Source organism: Pelodiscus sinensis, chromosome 18 (genome assembly GCF_049634645.1).
Source record: "Pelodiscus sinensis isolate JC-2024 chromosome 18, ASM4963464v1, whole genome shotgun sequence".
Classification (NCBI taxonomy): domain Eukaryota; kingdom Metazoa; phylum Chordata; order Testudines; family Trionychidae; genus Pelodiscus; species Pelodiscus sinensis.
In genome coordinates, this window is record NC_134728.1 from 29,674,659 (window position 1) to 29,689,863 (window position 15,205).

General features: G+C 43.7%; 1 protein-coding gene across 3 annotated transcripts in view; it reads right to left on the reverse strand.

Annotated features, from left to right (window-relative positions):
- The window catches only part of IFT52 (intraflagellar transport 52), a 33,814-nt gene that overhangs the window by 12,006 nt on the left and 6,603 nt on the right, over window positions 1-15,205 (reverse strand). For 2 of the 3 annotated variants that reach the window (XM_006126665.4, XM_025186412.2), the window contains exon 7: window positions 8,933-9,059. In XM_006126665.4, coding sequence (XP_006126727.2) covers window positions 8,933-9,059 — 127 coding nt within the window. Of the gene's footprint in view, window positions 1-6,726; window positions 6,844-8,932; window positions 9,060-15,205 lie in introns of all 3 variants that reach the window. The other variant, XM_075901357.1, reaches the window with a different exon arrangement.

Below are 15,205 nucleotides of genomic sequence, written 5' to 3' on the forward strand. Positions count from 1 at the left end.
AGAACTGGACCCAATACTCGAGATGTGGCCTCACCAGAGCCGAATAAAGGGGAATAATGACATCTCTGGATCTACTGGCAATTCTCCTCTTAATGCAACCTAATATGCCATTAGCCTTCTTGGCTACAAGGGCACACTGTTGACTCATATCCAACTTCTCATCCACTGTAAACCCCAGGTCCTTTTCTGCTGAACTGCTACTTAGCCATTCAGTCCCCAGCCTGTAACAATGCTTAGGATTCTTCCGTCCCAAGTGCAGGACTCTACACTTGTCCTTGCTGAACCTCATCAGATTTCTTGTGGCCCAATCCTCCAATTTGTCTAAGTCACTCTGGACTCTCTCCCTGCCCTCAAGCGTATCTACCTCTCCCCCTAGCTTAGCATCATCTGCAAACTTGCTGAGGGTGCAATCCATCCCCTCATCCAGGTCATTAATAAAGATGTTGAACAAAACCAGTCCCAGAACCGAACCCTAGGGCACTCCGCTAGAAATCGACCACCATCCTGACATCGAGCTGTTGATCACTCCCCGCTGGGCCCGGCCTTCCAGCCAGTTTTCTATCCATCTTACCGTCCATTTATCCAATCCACATTCCCTTAGAAGACAGAGGCAAAGAAAGCATTAAGTACTTCAGCTTTCCCCACATCATCTTGTCTCTAGGTTACTGCCCTCATCCAGTAGCATCCCACACACTCTCTGATCACGTTCTTCTTGCTAACATGCCTGTAGAAACCTCTCGTTATCTTTCACATCCCTTGCGAATCGCAATTCTAATTGTGCTTTTGCCTTCCTGATAACTCCCCTGCATTCTCAAGCTATACATTTATACCCCTCCCTAGTCATCTGTCCAAGTTTCCACTTTTTGTAAACTCCCTTTTTGTGCTTAAGTTCACCAACGATTTTCCCGGTAAGCTAATCCGGTCTCCTACCATCTTTGCTTCTCTTGCTACACACTGGAATGGTTTCTTTCTGTGCCTTCAATAAGGCTTATTTAAAATACTGCCAGCTCTCCTGGGCTCCTTTCCTCTTCATGTTAGCATCCCAGGAGATTTTGCCCATCAGGTCTCTGAGGTAGTCAAAGTCTGCTTTTCTGAAGTCCAAGGTGTGTATTTTACTATTCTGTTTTCTTCCTTTGGTCAGGATCCTGAAATCTACCATCTCATGATCACTGCTTCCCAGTTGTCACCCTCCTCTACTTCCTCTACTAGTTCCTCCCTGTTCGTGAGCAGCAGGTCAAGCTGTGCATGGCCCCTGGTCGGATCCTTCAGCACTTGTACCAAAAAGTTATCCCAACATTCTCCAAACACTTCCTGGATTGTCTGTGTAGGGGCGTATTGGTCTCCCAACAGATGTCAGGGTGATTCAAGTCTTCCATGAACACCACGGCCTGCAATCTGGAAACTTCTCTCAGTTGTCCAAAGAAAGCCTCATCTACCTCATCCACCTGATTCGGCAGCCTGTAGCAAACACCAACCACAACATCGCTGCTGTTGCTTACACCTCTAAACTTGACCCATAGACTCTCAACAGGCTTTTCTCCCTCTATATACTGGAGTTCTGAGCAATCATAGTGCTCTTCTACATACAGTGCAATTCCTCCTCCTTTTCTTCCCTGCCTGTTCTTTCTGAACAGTTTAGACCCTTCCATGACAGTGCTCTAGTCATGCGAGTCATCCCACCAAGTCTCTGTTATCCCAATCAAATCGTAGTTCTTGGACTGGGCCAGGGCCTCCAATTCTTCCTGTTCGTTACCCAGGCTTCTCACATGGTGTACAAACACCTTTGATAACTAGTTGATCCCCCTACCCTCTCCATTCAAATCAGGGGTCCTCCTTTGTTGCTCATCTAGCTAGCCTGGGGCTTTAAAAGCTAACAAAGGAATGGCGTAGCAATCTTTGCAATTTATAAGTAGAGATACAAACATACAAAAGATGCAGACAAGTATATTTTAACCAGCTGAATTTAAAATCTTACGTAAAGAATGATATAAAAAGGTACCTCCCACCCACCATCAAAGAAATAGTAAGTTTTCAAGACCGCACAAACATTAACACTTCCTACAGGTACAAAGACTAAAATTCATAGCAAATAATATAACCATAACAACTGCTATTGTAAAAAGTTTAAAGTGGGCGGGGGGCTGGACTCGATGACCTCTCGAGGTCCCTTCCAGTCCTATTATTCTATGATTCTATGATTTACTTGAACTAAATAAAGCATCAACATAATGGTACATTTTGACTGAGTGGAATGCTTGTACTTTCTATTTCACTCCTGCTTAGTAAACGACCCCCAGAAAAGAACGCAACCTAAAGCAAATGAATTTTATTCCCCAACACATCCTCAGCTGTTACAGTTCTATTAAATCAGAGACTTTGAGAGGTCACTTAGTCCAGACATTTGTGCAGGACCAAGTCACCCAGATCAGCAGCAGGCAAATATCAGTCCACAGGCCAGATTCAGTTTGCCAGGGTTAGCCCTTGGCAGGTCACCACTGCTATATTTATCTGCGCTTCCACAGATATGGGCGATTGCAGTTGCCGTTGGCCCTGGATCACTGTTACAAGCCAAAGGGAGTCGCGGGAGGCAGCGTCCTGGTCCTCACCATTTCCCACAGCTACCATCGGTCAGGAATGGCGATCTGCGGCCAACAGGAGCTGCAACCACGCAAATATAGTAGTGGTGGCCCACCAGGGACTAATTCTGGTGAACCATCACCTTCTTATTGTTCATCCCCAGCCTAGATCATTATGCTAGACTCATCCTATATTCACCCTTTTTACAAATTTAGTATAAAGTATTCCTTATGAGGTATCACTCAAAGTTAATCTGTTGAACATTATTGTACTTGTAAAATACATGTGGCAACAATGTCAATGTAAAGTTATAAGAGTTTACTGTATAACATTGGTGTGGCAAGTTTCAAAGTTAGAAAAGCAAGTCCAAACCGCTTTTCCAGAGAGAGGAAACACACTGACATCACAGGCGCAGGAAATAGGAGTGCAGGGGTGCTACAGGTTTTGCACTCAACTTCCCTGAATCTAGCTCCCCTACTGATCCATTGCTGGCTTCTCCAACACCAGGGCCTGGCTTCTCAGCGGCCCCCGCAGAGCCTCTGGGGTCCCACCAACCCCACTGGCTTCATCACTGCCCACCAGCTTCACAGTCTATGCAGTCCCTCAGGGTCCCATTACTCTTGGCTCTGCCCCCACAGGATCGGCAGCCCACTAGCTCTGCCAGTCCAGGGTCTAGGCCATCTCACTGCCAGTTTCAACCTGGGATTCAGCAGCTGTGGCTTCTCTGGGTGGCAAGAGGCTAGGGTTACAAACTTTCCCAGCTGGTATCAACTCACCATTGCCACAAATGGTGTCTGGTCAATCCAGTTCAGGAGAGTTGGCAACCATGGAAGGGGGCACAATTCAGTATCCCCACCTTAAAAACTGGTCCAGCACCATTGACTGATGCCCTGGTCAGGTACCAGCATAATCAAATGGACTATCATGGGCTATCACCTGGTTAAGAGGTCATTCTTTGGCAGGGAGAAGGGTGAGGGCAAGAACTTTTCATAATGGCTATGGAACAACTGAAGGGTTTCTGTGTAAACAGACTGTGGCTAGAACTCCAGCTAACAGTAATTCTCAAAAAGGGGAGAAGGATATAAAAAGGAGAAATAGAGGTTCCCAGATCACTTCTCTCAACTCCATTCCTCTCTGCTCACAGCAGCAACAACCCCTGAAGAAATATTACACTGTGAAGAGAGGTCCAAGTCAGAAAATGTTGCCAAGAGCATAGGGTGAGAAAAAAACTTCACTTTGAATCCATTTAGCTTGCTAAATTGGATATCAGACTGAATTTTATTTGTAACAAATTCTAATGTTTATGCCTCATTAATTGTAATCACTTTAAATCTATTTTTCTGTTAATAAGCTTGTTTTAGTGTTTTATCTAAACCAGCATGTGTTTGGATTTAAATGTTAGGAATCTCCATTTCAGACTGATGTCACAAACCTTACTTTTTCCATTAATGAAATAACAGATATGAGCTTGCGTAGTCCAATAGTACAAGAAACACATTTCTGGGGGAAGGTCTGGAACTAGAAAGTTTCTGGTGTCACCCTATACGTAACTCATGAGTGACTGACCAGAACCTTCATGTAATTCAGCTCAGACAAATTTTAAATGTTAGATGCTGTGCATGAGAGCAGGACCAGGAGTGAAGCAGTCTAAAAAGCATGCCATGTTGGAGATTGGAGGGGCACATCTGTTCAGCAATTCAGATTATATCCTCCGGAGTGTGACAATCATTCCTGACAAGTGTTAGTCTACCCCATTTTTAAAAAATTCTAAAATGAGGATAATTCTACAATCTCCCTTGGTAACCAATTCCAGTGCTTTACTATCCTTATAGTTAGAAAGATTTCCCAAATATCTCACTGAATTTTCCCGTGCTACAAAGTAAGCAGAGGACTTCTTGTAGTACCTTCAGTGGACATGGAAAACAGTTGATCATTGTCCTTTTTATAATAGCCCTTAACATATAAGACTTATCAGGTCCCCTCCCTCCCCCAGTCTTATCTCAAAACTAAAAATGCCTGTTTTTTTTTAACCTTCTCTCATGGATCAGGTTTTCTAAACCTTTTATCATTTTGCTTACTCTTCTCTGGACTTTGTCTGCATCCTTCTTGAAGTGAGGTGCACACATTTCTCTGAGCTAAGGATTCACTAACGTCAAGCAGAGCGTCAATGGCCTTTTTTAACAACTGTTTCACATTGTTGACTCATTCAATTTAAATCCATTACACCCCCAGATCCTTCTCTGCAATTCTTCTGCCTAGGCAATTATTCCCCATTTTGTACTCATGCATTTGATTTTTTCCTTCTGGAGTGTAGTACTTTGCAATTATCTTACTAAATTTCATCTTGTTGAATTCAAACCAACTCCAATTTGGCAAGGTTATTTTGAATTCTAATCCTGTCCTCTCCCAGCTTTGCATCATCTGCAAATTTTATAAGCATACTTGCCATTTCATTATCCAAGTCATTAATGAACACACTGAATTGTACCAGACCAGACTGACCCTTGTGGAACTCCACTAGATACATCCTCCCAGTCTGACAGCAAACTATTGATAACTACTCTCTGAATAAAATCTTTCAACCAATTATGCACCCATTCTATAGCAACTTCATCTAGACCATCTCTCTCTAATTTGCATATGAAATCAAGATATATTTTGTCTACTGCTTCCTCCTGATCCAGTAGGCCAGTAATTCTCTCAAAAAAAGGAAATTAGATTGGTTTGGAATTATTTGTTCTTGACAAATCCCTGGGGTTATTCCTTATATCCCTATTATCCGCCAGGTGTTTACAAACTGATTGTAATTTATCCAGTAGCTTTCTAGATATATAAGTTAGGCTGACTGGTCTATAATTCCCTGGTCCTTCTTTGTTCCTCTTTTTAAAGACAGATATTATGTTTGCCCTTCTCCAGTCCACTGGAACCTCACTCATCCTTCATCAGGTCTCTAAGACAGACCATAATGGTTCCAAGATTGCTTCCACTAATTCTACTCTAAGGCAACTTTTATCAAACCCTGCTAAACTGAAAACATCTGACTTACCTAAATAAAGTGGAACCTGTTTATTCATTCTAATTAAGAGGGGCCAGATGAGATCATCAGAAATTCAGATAGTCCAAAGAATGGGCAAAGAGCTTCAGCCCCTGCTGCCTGAGAACCAGATAATGGAGATTTAGATAAAGGGGATTTTACAAGGTTCTTTAACCTGTTTTCCCTATTTTGTCTTGCATTCCTTCCCCCTTGTTATTAATATTAACTGTATTACATATCCAATCAGTTTACCTTTTAGTGAAAACTGAAGTAAAATAGGCATGAACACTTCAGCTTTGTTGATGTTAAGTGTTCTCCTTCTCTGCTACAGAGGCACCTACAATTTCCTTCATCATTGTCTTGTTCCTAATGTATTTTTTAAAAAACCCTCTTCTTATTGCCTTTTATGTCCCTTATTATTAAGTTTAACTAATTTGTGCCTTACACCTTTTTGGTTTTGCACCAACACGCATGTTCTATTCAGTCTTCTTTAGCAAATGTGTCTATTTTTTCCACTTTTAGATTTTCAAGACATTAAAGGGTTCCTAATGGAACCATGGTGGCCTCTTCCTATTCTTCTTCTTATTCCTTCACATTTGGATAGTTTGTTTTTGCATGATCAAAAAGTGTCTCCTTGAGAAAGTGCTAGCTCACCTGAATTCCTTTTTCCCTTACATATTTTTTCCATGGGACCATATCCCTGTGAGTTTGTTAAAACCTGCTTTTTTGAACTCCAGTCCTTATTCTGCTGCTCTTGCACATTACTTTCCTTAGAAACATGAACTCTGTAACTTATCACTTTCACCCAAACTGCTTTCAACTTTTAATTTCATAGCCATTTCTTCCCTATTCATAACAATCCACCTGCTGCTTCTTTCACCTTCTGAAACAAATAGTTGTCCATAATTCATTCCAAGAGCATTTTTGAAATTTTGATTTTTGATGTATTAATTTTCCAATGGATGCAAGGGTAATTAAAGTCTCCCATTACCATCAGGTCTGTGTTTCGGATATTTCTAAAATTTGTTCTCAACATGCCTCATTCACCTCTTCCTTCTGATTTTCCTATTAAATTTATCTACTATTCTATAATACAACGCTATTCTTTTCCCTACCTCACTTCTCTCAAACAGATTATATATTTTCTTTCTAATCCTTTTCTCTGCCCTGACAGAGATTCTACCATTGTCTTCAGCTTCAGCTTCCAGCATTTTGTCTATAATTTCCTCCAGCTAAATAGGAAAAAAGAAAGCCTAATTAAAGATCATTCTACTCCCTTGATTTTCATGCTATTTCCTTGTATCATAAGGGAGATGTTTGCCATGGAGAGTAAGTGATGAGAACTCTGATGGAAATAACATTTTCTTATTCCCATTTAAGAAAAGAAGTAGAATCTTTAGAAGATCTGTGGCAATTTTTTTCAGAATCAAGGACCAGGTTTCCATATAGTCAAGGCATTATGTCATGTTTGTAAAATATACCAGTTGTTTCACTTATTCAGCAAAATCAGATCTCACACACTAATTATGAATTAGATGGATGGGCATAAACAGATATCTAATTTGCACGTGCAATTGTGTGCCTAAATCAATTGAAAAGACAGGCTTCAGATACTCGGGCTCTCATTTCAGACAAGTTTTCATTTAATTTTCTCATTATATCAAAACCAAAGAAAATGTATGCATTCACAAATTTAGGGAAGATAACATTCACTAGAGTTTAATTAAAGAGCTTTTTAAAAAATACATTACTCACTTAGGATCTGTCTGTTTTGTGACAAACCCATTAGCAGCACTGTATTTAAATTCACATTTCTGATCCAGTTTCCCTAGTCTCCATGGCTCAGAACTTTTTTTTCCTCCAATCTGACAGTCCTGTTATACTACAGTTATTAATTCATGCAATAAATTGCCTGAGGGCTGGGATAAGCACTTTAGGGTTTAGTCCATGGCATAATTTTGTTATGGTTCACAGAATGAAATATTCCTATCCACACTGGACAAGGAAAGAGTGCTAGAACCCAGCTAAAGAACAGGAATGTTTAAACGCCATTGTAAGTAGCAAGATACTGATCTCTGGTGGATCCAGCTGTCCTGTGCCTGGTGGCTCTTAATACATTTAAAAAGCAGAGGCTCAGCGTATGGAACCAGGTGCAAGCCAAGACAGCTGATTCTCAGCTTACGCTCGGTCCCCCCGCTACGCCTCTGCCTCCCCTGCCCCACCACGGAGACAGTGCTGGGGGGAACTAGCTTTTAAGTCAGCTCCCGGTCCCTCCTCCCCCATTACTTTTTTTAAGCTTATCAAGTAGTTGACTAGTTACTTACATCCCTAATTGTGGATGAGAAAACTGTTTTGTCTTTGCTTGCCGTGGAGGTACATAGGCTGTGATTTGGCAAGTACTGCCCCAGTCTCCCTTGTCTTAGATGGGATGGACATGTTGTAATACGACTTCAAACACTTTTATTGCCTCTGATACTTTATGGGGTCTATTTTACTCATGACATGCATGTATAACTGTGTGCACATTAAGGGAAGGAGTTCCTATATCACTAAAATACTAAATACAGGTTGTACCTCTCTAGTCCAACACTGCCGCAACCTCACCAGAACCAGAGAATTTGCCGAACCATGGGAGGTCAATATTATCTAGCAGCATTACCAACACTCCCACTGCTTACCGAGCTCTCAAAAGATATGTAGGGGTAATGCAGAACTAAATAACACAGAACAGCCAGAACTGGTGGCTGTAAAACTTTATAGGACCACAGGAAATTTGGCCACATCCATGATAAGCAGACATACAGCTAACTTAACTCATGTTGGACCACTGATGTTGCCAATCCAGAGAGGTTCAACCTATATAAAAATTCATTTTAACATACTGACCATTAAATGTAATCATCACTTTATAGTTATGATGGAGAAATATTTGCAAACTAGCAAGTTTCAAACCTAGAGCCAATGGCAAAGATCATGAATCTTTTCAGCTCCAAGAGGGTGATAGTCCTTAACTCACAATTACCTACATATGCAGCTGAACTGGTAATCTCTCTTCCTAGTTGGTTAATAAATGGTGGAAACTGAGAAACTGGAAATTAAAAAAAAAAAAACCTGAAAACGTACATAAACTTTGGTGACGATACATTTTTTCTCTGAATTCTATGCAACAGATCTTTCCACAAAAAAGAATCAAGAACTGTCAAGCTGGTTCAAGAGTTTGTAGGTGTATTGTGAATAAAAACAGATGTATATAGATCTGCCATAACAGCATACTCCCTTTTTTAAAACCAGGGGTAGATAGCTTATTTCATGCAGCTGTACCTTATAATGGTAAAAAGCCAGAATGGGTCTGTTGAGGGGAAAGCAGACAGATCCTGTGGACAGAACAGCCACTGCTGGTTTCATCACATTCAGTGTGGCACCAAATGGATACACAAAAGTGAGAGCCCTGCAGAAAATACAAACATTTTATTAGTATCTGCTAAATTTCAGATATTAGATTTCTTAAATAACATTCATGATCAGTAATGTTCCTGCTAATCTTTTCCACACATGTGGATTTTTTCCTATCAATGTGCAGAATAATTGTGTGCAGAGAGGCATGTGCAAATGTGCAGAAGCAAAGAACCTAGCTGGGGGTGCTCTGCTAATAAGCTGGATTGGTATAACTGTCTCTCAAATGACCAACAAGCACACCATTTACAGGAACCCTGCTGATCAGTAATTGATATTCAATCCTTTTCTGTTTGTTCAGGATCAGAGGAATTAGCAATATTAACCAAGCTGAAACTCAGATTTTAAAATGCATGTTTTGGCACGCGCCGGTGTACATAAATCCAGACTTGTCAGGGATGGTACATGCTTGCAAGAGCACACTTCTGAAAACTTGCTGAATAAGATCTAGGATTCTCTCTAAAGTTTTTACAGGTTGGAATTTTTAATAAGTTTAAGTATAACCTTTTTGTTATCTTTCAGTTGTTCATAGATATGCAAGAGAAATAGAGGTAATTTACAAATACTCTGGAACATAAATACACTAAATCTTCATGCACTTAAATTCTTCCCCAGGATGAGCACCATAATCAGTATAACCCCAAAATAAAGGACAAGTGCAAAGTCCCACACTTGGGACAGAAGAATCCCAAGCACTGCTACAGGCTGGAGACCGAGTGGCTAGTGCAGGGCTGGCCAACCCATTACAGATGAAAAGCCAAAATAACAGTGGATAGAGTCAAAGAGCCACGTGCCCGGGGAGTGGAGGGAGGGAAGTTGTTGAGCCAAAAAACCACACACCCCACAAAAAACACCCACCCACCACCCCCATACACACCAACCACACAGCGCCGGGGGAAAATAAGTGCCGGTACACCGTCCCTGGGCATACCATCACAAAAAAGCACTGGGAAGAAATCTGTGTGCAGGAGGAAGTAGAGAAGAGGATGCTGGCTCAGGGAGGGGGCTCCAGGCTGGAGAGTGTTGGGGTCAGGTTGAGGGTTGGGGTGCTGAGCAAGTTGCAGGCTTGTGGCTGTGAGGGTGCAGGAGTTTGGGCTGGGATGCCTGAGGGGCTCAGGGCAGGGAGGCTGGGAGTATGATGGGCTGTGTGTGAATGGTGCAGGAGTGTTGTAGACTGGGGACGTGGAGGTGCAGGAGTTCGGGGATGTGAGAGGCTCAGGACAGGGGGTTCCAGTGTATGACAGGCTCAGGTTTGGGAGGGTTGCAGGAGTATTATGATGCTGCAGCCAGATGGGGGCTTGGCCCCAATTGGGGGCTTGTTATCCAGGCTTCATTTTTAAATAAAATATGTCAAACACAAAATGTTTCAGCGTTGTCTTTATTTATGAGAGGGGTGGGGAACCTGTTTTGAGTCAGGGGTCACTAGACCCACAGAAAAATCAGTTGGGGCCACACAAGTGAGATGCAAAAAAAACAACCGCTCCAAAACCCCGCAAGCCTCACTAATGTGGCCACAACTGTGCTGGTGGGGGCAAGGGACAGGGTTCTGGGGCAGGGTACCGGGGCGTGTTGAGGGGGGAGAAGGGAGGTCTGGCCAGGGAGAGGGGACAGAGACAGCTGGGGCTAGTATCTGGGGATCCCAGATCTCAGGAAGTATGCTGGCTGCTCTTCCCCTCTCCTCACCTAGGCACTCCCCTGCTCTAACCCAATACCCCTCCCCATAGCCAGGCACACCCCCCCCAACCAAATCCTGCTCTCCTGCCCCAGAGCCACTCCCCCCCAACCCAATCCTCCTCGCCTTCCCCAGAGCCAGACACCCCCCTCACCCGATTCCCCCTCCCCCTCCTCTTCCCCAGAGTCAGGCACTGCCTCCCCTCTAACCAAATCCCCTGCCCCCCGCTCTAACCTAATTCTCAGGTCCTGGAGTTGCCACTATAGCCGTGCATTTCCCTCCAGGCGCTGGGGCACATGCACTGAGCGGTTGGCACGCCTTACACACCCCACACCCCAACCCAATTCCCCTCCCCTTCCCCAGAGCCAGACACCTCCTCTCACCATTCTAACCCAACCCACCTCTCCCCAACCTTATGCTCAGATCCCGGAGCCAGAGCCTCTGCCGCCGCCACTACCACCACGCACATCTGGGATGCCACGTGCAACCCCCCACACGCCCGATTCCCCTCCTCTCCCCTTCTCCAAAGCCAGGCATCTCCCTCCACTCTAACCCAATTCCCCTCCCCCACTAACCTTATGACTAGGTCCTGGAGCCGGAGCCACTACTGGCGCTGCCACTGTACCCAGAGCCCTAGCCATCACCACTGCCTGCACTCAGCAGCCAGCTGCTAGTACGTGCAGGCTGGGACGCTGTGTGCGATCCGGCCTGCACGTGCAGGATATGATGCAGCGTGCTGGGGACTGTGAGTGGAACAGCGTGGGCTGTGAGCATGCACGTGGTTCACAGGGGCCCAGCCATGAGAGTGGCTGACCTGAACAGTTCCAGGTTCCGTCCCGGTTCCATTAGGAGTTGCAATTTTTGTCTTCGTGAGCCACATGCGGCTCATGAGCCGCAGCTTGGCCACCGCTGGGCTAGTGCCTAAGCAGCAGAAAAAGACCTCGGGATTAAAGTGGATGAGAAGCTAGATATGAGTCAATAGTGTTCCCTTGTAGCCAAGAAGACTAATGGCATCTTAGTATTCATCAGGAGGAGCAGCAAGGAGTCCTGTGGCACCTTATAGGCTAACCAAAGTGTTGGAGCATAAGCTTTCGTGGGCAAAGACCCACTTTGTCAGATGCATGTAGTGGAAATTTCCAGAGGCAGGTATAAATATGCAGGCAAGAATCAGGCTAGAGATGACAAGGTGGATCCAATCAGAGAGGATGAGGCCCACTTCTAGTAGCTGATCTGGAGGTGTGAATAGCAAGAGAGGAGAAGCAGCTTTTGTAGTTAGCAAGCCATTCACAGTCTTTGTTTAATCCTGAGTTGATTGTATCGAACTTGAAGATGAACTGTAGCTCAGCAGTTTCTCTTTGAAGTCTGGTCTTGAAGTTTTTTTGCTGCAGGATGGCTACCTTTAGATCTGCAATTGTGTGTCGAGGGAGATTGAAGTGTTCCCCCACAGGTTTTTGTATATTGCCATTCCTAATATCTGATTTGTGTCCATTTATTCTTTTATGTAGGGACTGTCCAGTTTGGCCGATGTACATAGCAGAGGGGCATTGTTGGGGTACAGGCTCTGGTCTTGGGCCAAGAGTTTGGAGTGTGGGAGGGGTTCTGGGCAGGGCATTGAGGTCCAGGAGGGAGTACAGGGTGCAAGCTCTAGGAAGAGTTTGGGTGCAGGGTGACTTATATCTGGGGCAGGAGGTTCAGTGCAGGAGGGGGTTCAAGACTGGGACAGGAAGTCAGGAAGCAGGCTCTGGTGAGGCACCACTTAACTGAGACAGCTTCCGGCTGGTAGAGCAGTGGGGCTGAGGCAGGCTTACTCCTACCCTGGCCCTGCACCACTCCTGAAAGCAGCTGGCATGTACAGCAATGGCTCCATGGTGCCATGTACTGCCCTTCATCTACAGGCACTGAACCCACAGCTTTTGTTGGCTACGGTTCCCCATCACTAATCAATGGGGCTGCAGGAGTGGTGTCTGCAAGCAAAGACAGTATATGGAGACCCCCTGTTCTGCCTTTCTCAGGGGCTGCAGGGACATGCCAGCCACTTCCAGTAGCAGCAATTACCAGGGAATAATTACTCCAGACATGACAGGTTAGGCATTTTAGAACTCACTGCTCAAAGAATTAATTTAGCATGAGAGAGAAATGAAAATTATGAAATGCACAAACCAGTCAAAAACCAAAAGCAACAACCCCAAAATGTGTTGGGTTGGGAGTTGAGAATGAAGGACGGGGTGTGTTTGTGAGAACAAGAGACACACACAGTGTGCGAGAGTGACAGTATTTGCATTTCCAAGCTCCCTCCATACCCTTTTCTCTGTGTAGAGATGGAGAACAGGAGTGGGGAGAGGAGGGACCCCCTGACATCAGCACCCCCCCTTCTCCCTCCCACACCCTGCACAGCAAGCAGGAGGCTCCCAGGGGGAAGCTCCAAGGCAGAGGACAGGAGCAGCATGACAGTGGGTGGAGGGACAACTGAGATGCCAGTGCTTGATAGCTTCCTGGCCAAACCAGTCAGGATCACCTGTCAGAGGCTCCAAGATCTACTGGTAGATCCCAATCTACTGGTTGGTGACCACTGCCCCAGAAGGAAGTGAACAGAAAAGGTAATCATCACATGATCCTTCTCCTTCATCCATTTCCAGCCTCAGAGACAAGGGACACCATTCCTACCTATCCTAGCTAATAGCCATTAATGGACCTAACCTCTATGGCTGTGTCTACACTGGCACGATCTTGTGCAAACGCAGCCGCTCTTGCACAAAAATTTGCTGCCTGTCTACACTGGCCGTGTGTTCTTACGCAAGTAAACTGACATTCTAATGTATGAAATCAGGGCTTCTTGCACCAGAACTCTGACGCTCCTGCTCAGGAATAAGCCCTTTTGTGCAACTGTTCTTGCGCAAGAGGCCAGTGTAGACAGGCAACATGAATATCTTGTTAAAATGGTTAAAATCCTATGGTTAAAATGGCCATCAGAGCTTTCTTGCGCAAGAGAGCGTCTACACTGGCATGTGCTTTTGCACAAGAGCATCTTTGCCAGTGTAGAAACTCTCTTGCACAACTACTTTAACGCAAGAACTCTTGCGCTAAAGAGTTTTTGCGCAAGATCACACCAGTGTAGATGTACCCTATGTATTCATCGAATTCCTTTTTTGAATCCTGTTAGGCTATGTCTATAATGCAATGCTATTTCAGGATACTGGAGCATCCTGAAATAGCTATCCCACGTCTTCACAGCAAGCCTGTTATTTCAGGCTCACTATTCTGATGTCCCTAAAAACCTCATTCTATCAGGAGTAAGGGACATTTCGGAATAGCACTTTATTTCAAAATTTGGCACTGTCTACACAGTGCCAATTGATGAAATAAGCTATTTCAAAATAACATCAAAATAAGACATGCAATTTTCATAGCTCAAATTGTGTATCTTATTTCGATTTACTGTAGTCACATCCTTAAAGTCCTGGTCTTCACAACATCCTTGTCAAGGAGTTCCACAGGTTGACTGTGCGCTGCATGAAGAAAAAACTTGCTTTGATTTGTATTAACCTTTCTACCTATTAATTTCATTTGGTGACCCCATGTTCTTATGTTATCAGAACAAGTAAATAATTTTTCCTTATTCACTTTTTCCACACCAGTCACGATTGTATAGATCTTTATCATGTCCCCCTTTAGTCTCCTCTTTTATAAATTGAAAAGTCCAAGTATTTTTAATCTCTCTTTGTATGGCAGCTGTTCCAAACCTCTAATCATTTTTGTTGCCCTTTTAACTTTTTCCAATGCTAAGATATGTTTTTTGAGATGAAGCAACTACACTGTACACAGTATTCAAGATGTGGGTTACATGGATTTATATAAAGGCAATAAAATATTCTCTACTTTCATATCTATCCCTTTTTTAATGATTCCTAACGCTCTGTTTGCTTTTTTGACTGCTGCTGCACATCATATTGTATGTATAGTTGGGATTATTTTTTCCAATATGCATTACTTTACATTTGTCAACATTAAAATTCATTTGCCGTTCTGTTGCCCAGTCACTTAAGTTTTGTGAAATCTTTTTGAAGCTCTTCACAGTCTGCTTTAGTCTTAACTATCTTGAGCAGTTTAGTGTCATCTGCAAATTTTACCACCTGTTTACCCCTTTCTCCATATCATTTATAAATAAGTTGAATAGGATGGGTCCCAGTATGGACTCTTGGGGGACCCCATTAGTTACCTCTCTCCATTCTGAAACTTACCATTTATTCCTACCCTTTGTTTCCCGTCTTTTAACCAGTTATCAATACACAAGAGCACCTTCCCTCTTATCCCATGACAACTTACTTTACTTAAGAGCCTATGGTGAGGGACCTTAACAAAGGCTTTCTGAAAATCTAAGTCCACTATCTCCACTGGAACCCCCTTGTCCAAATGCTGTTGACCCCTTCAAAGATCTCTAGTAGATTAGTAAGGCATGATTTCCCTTTATA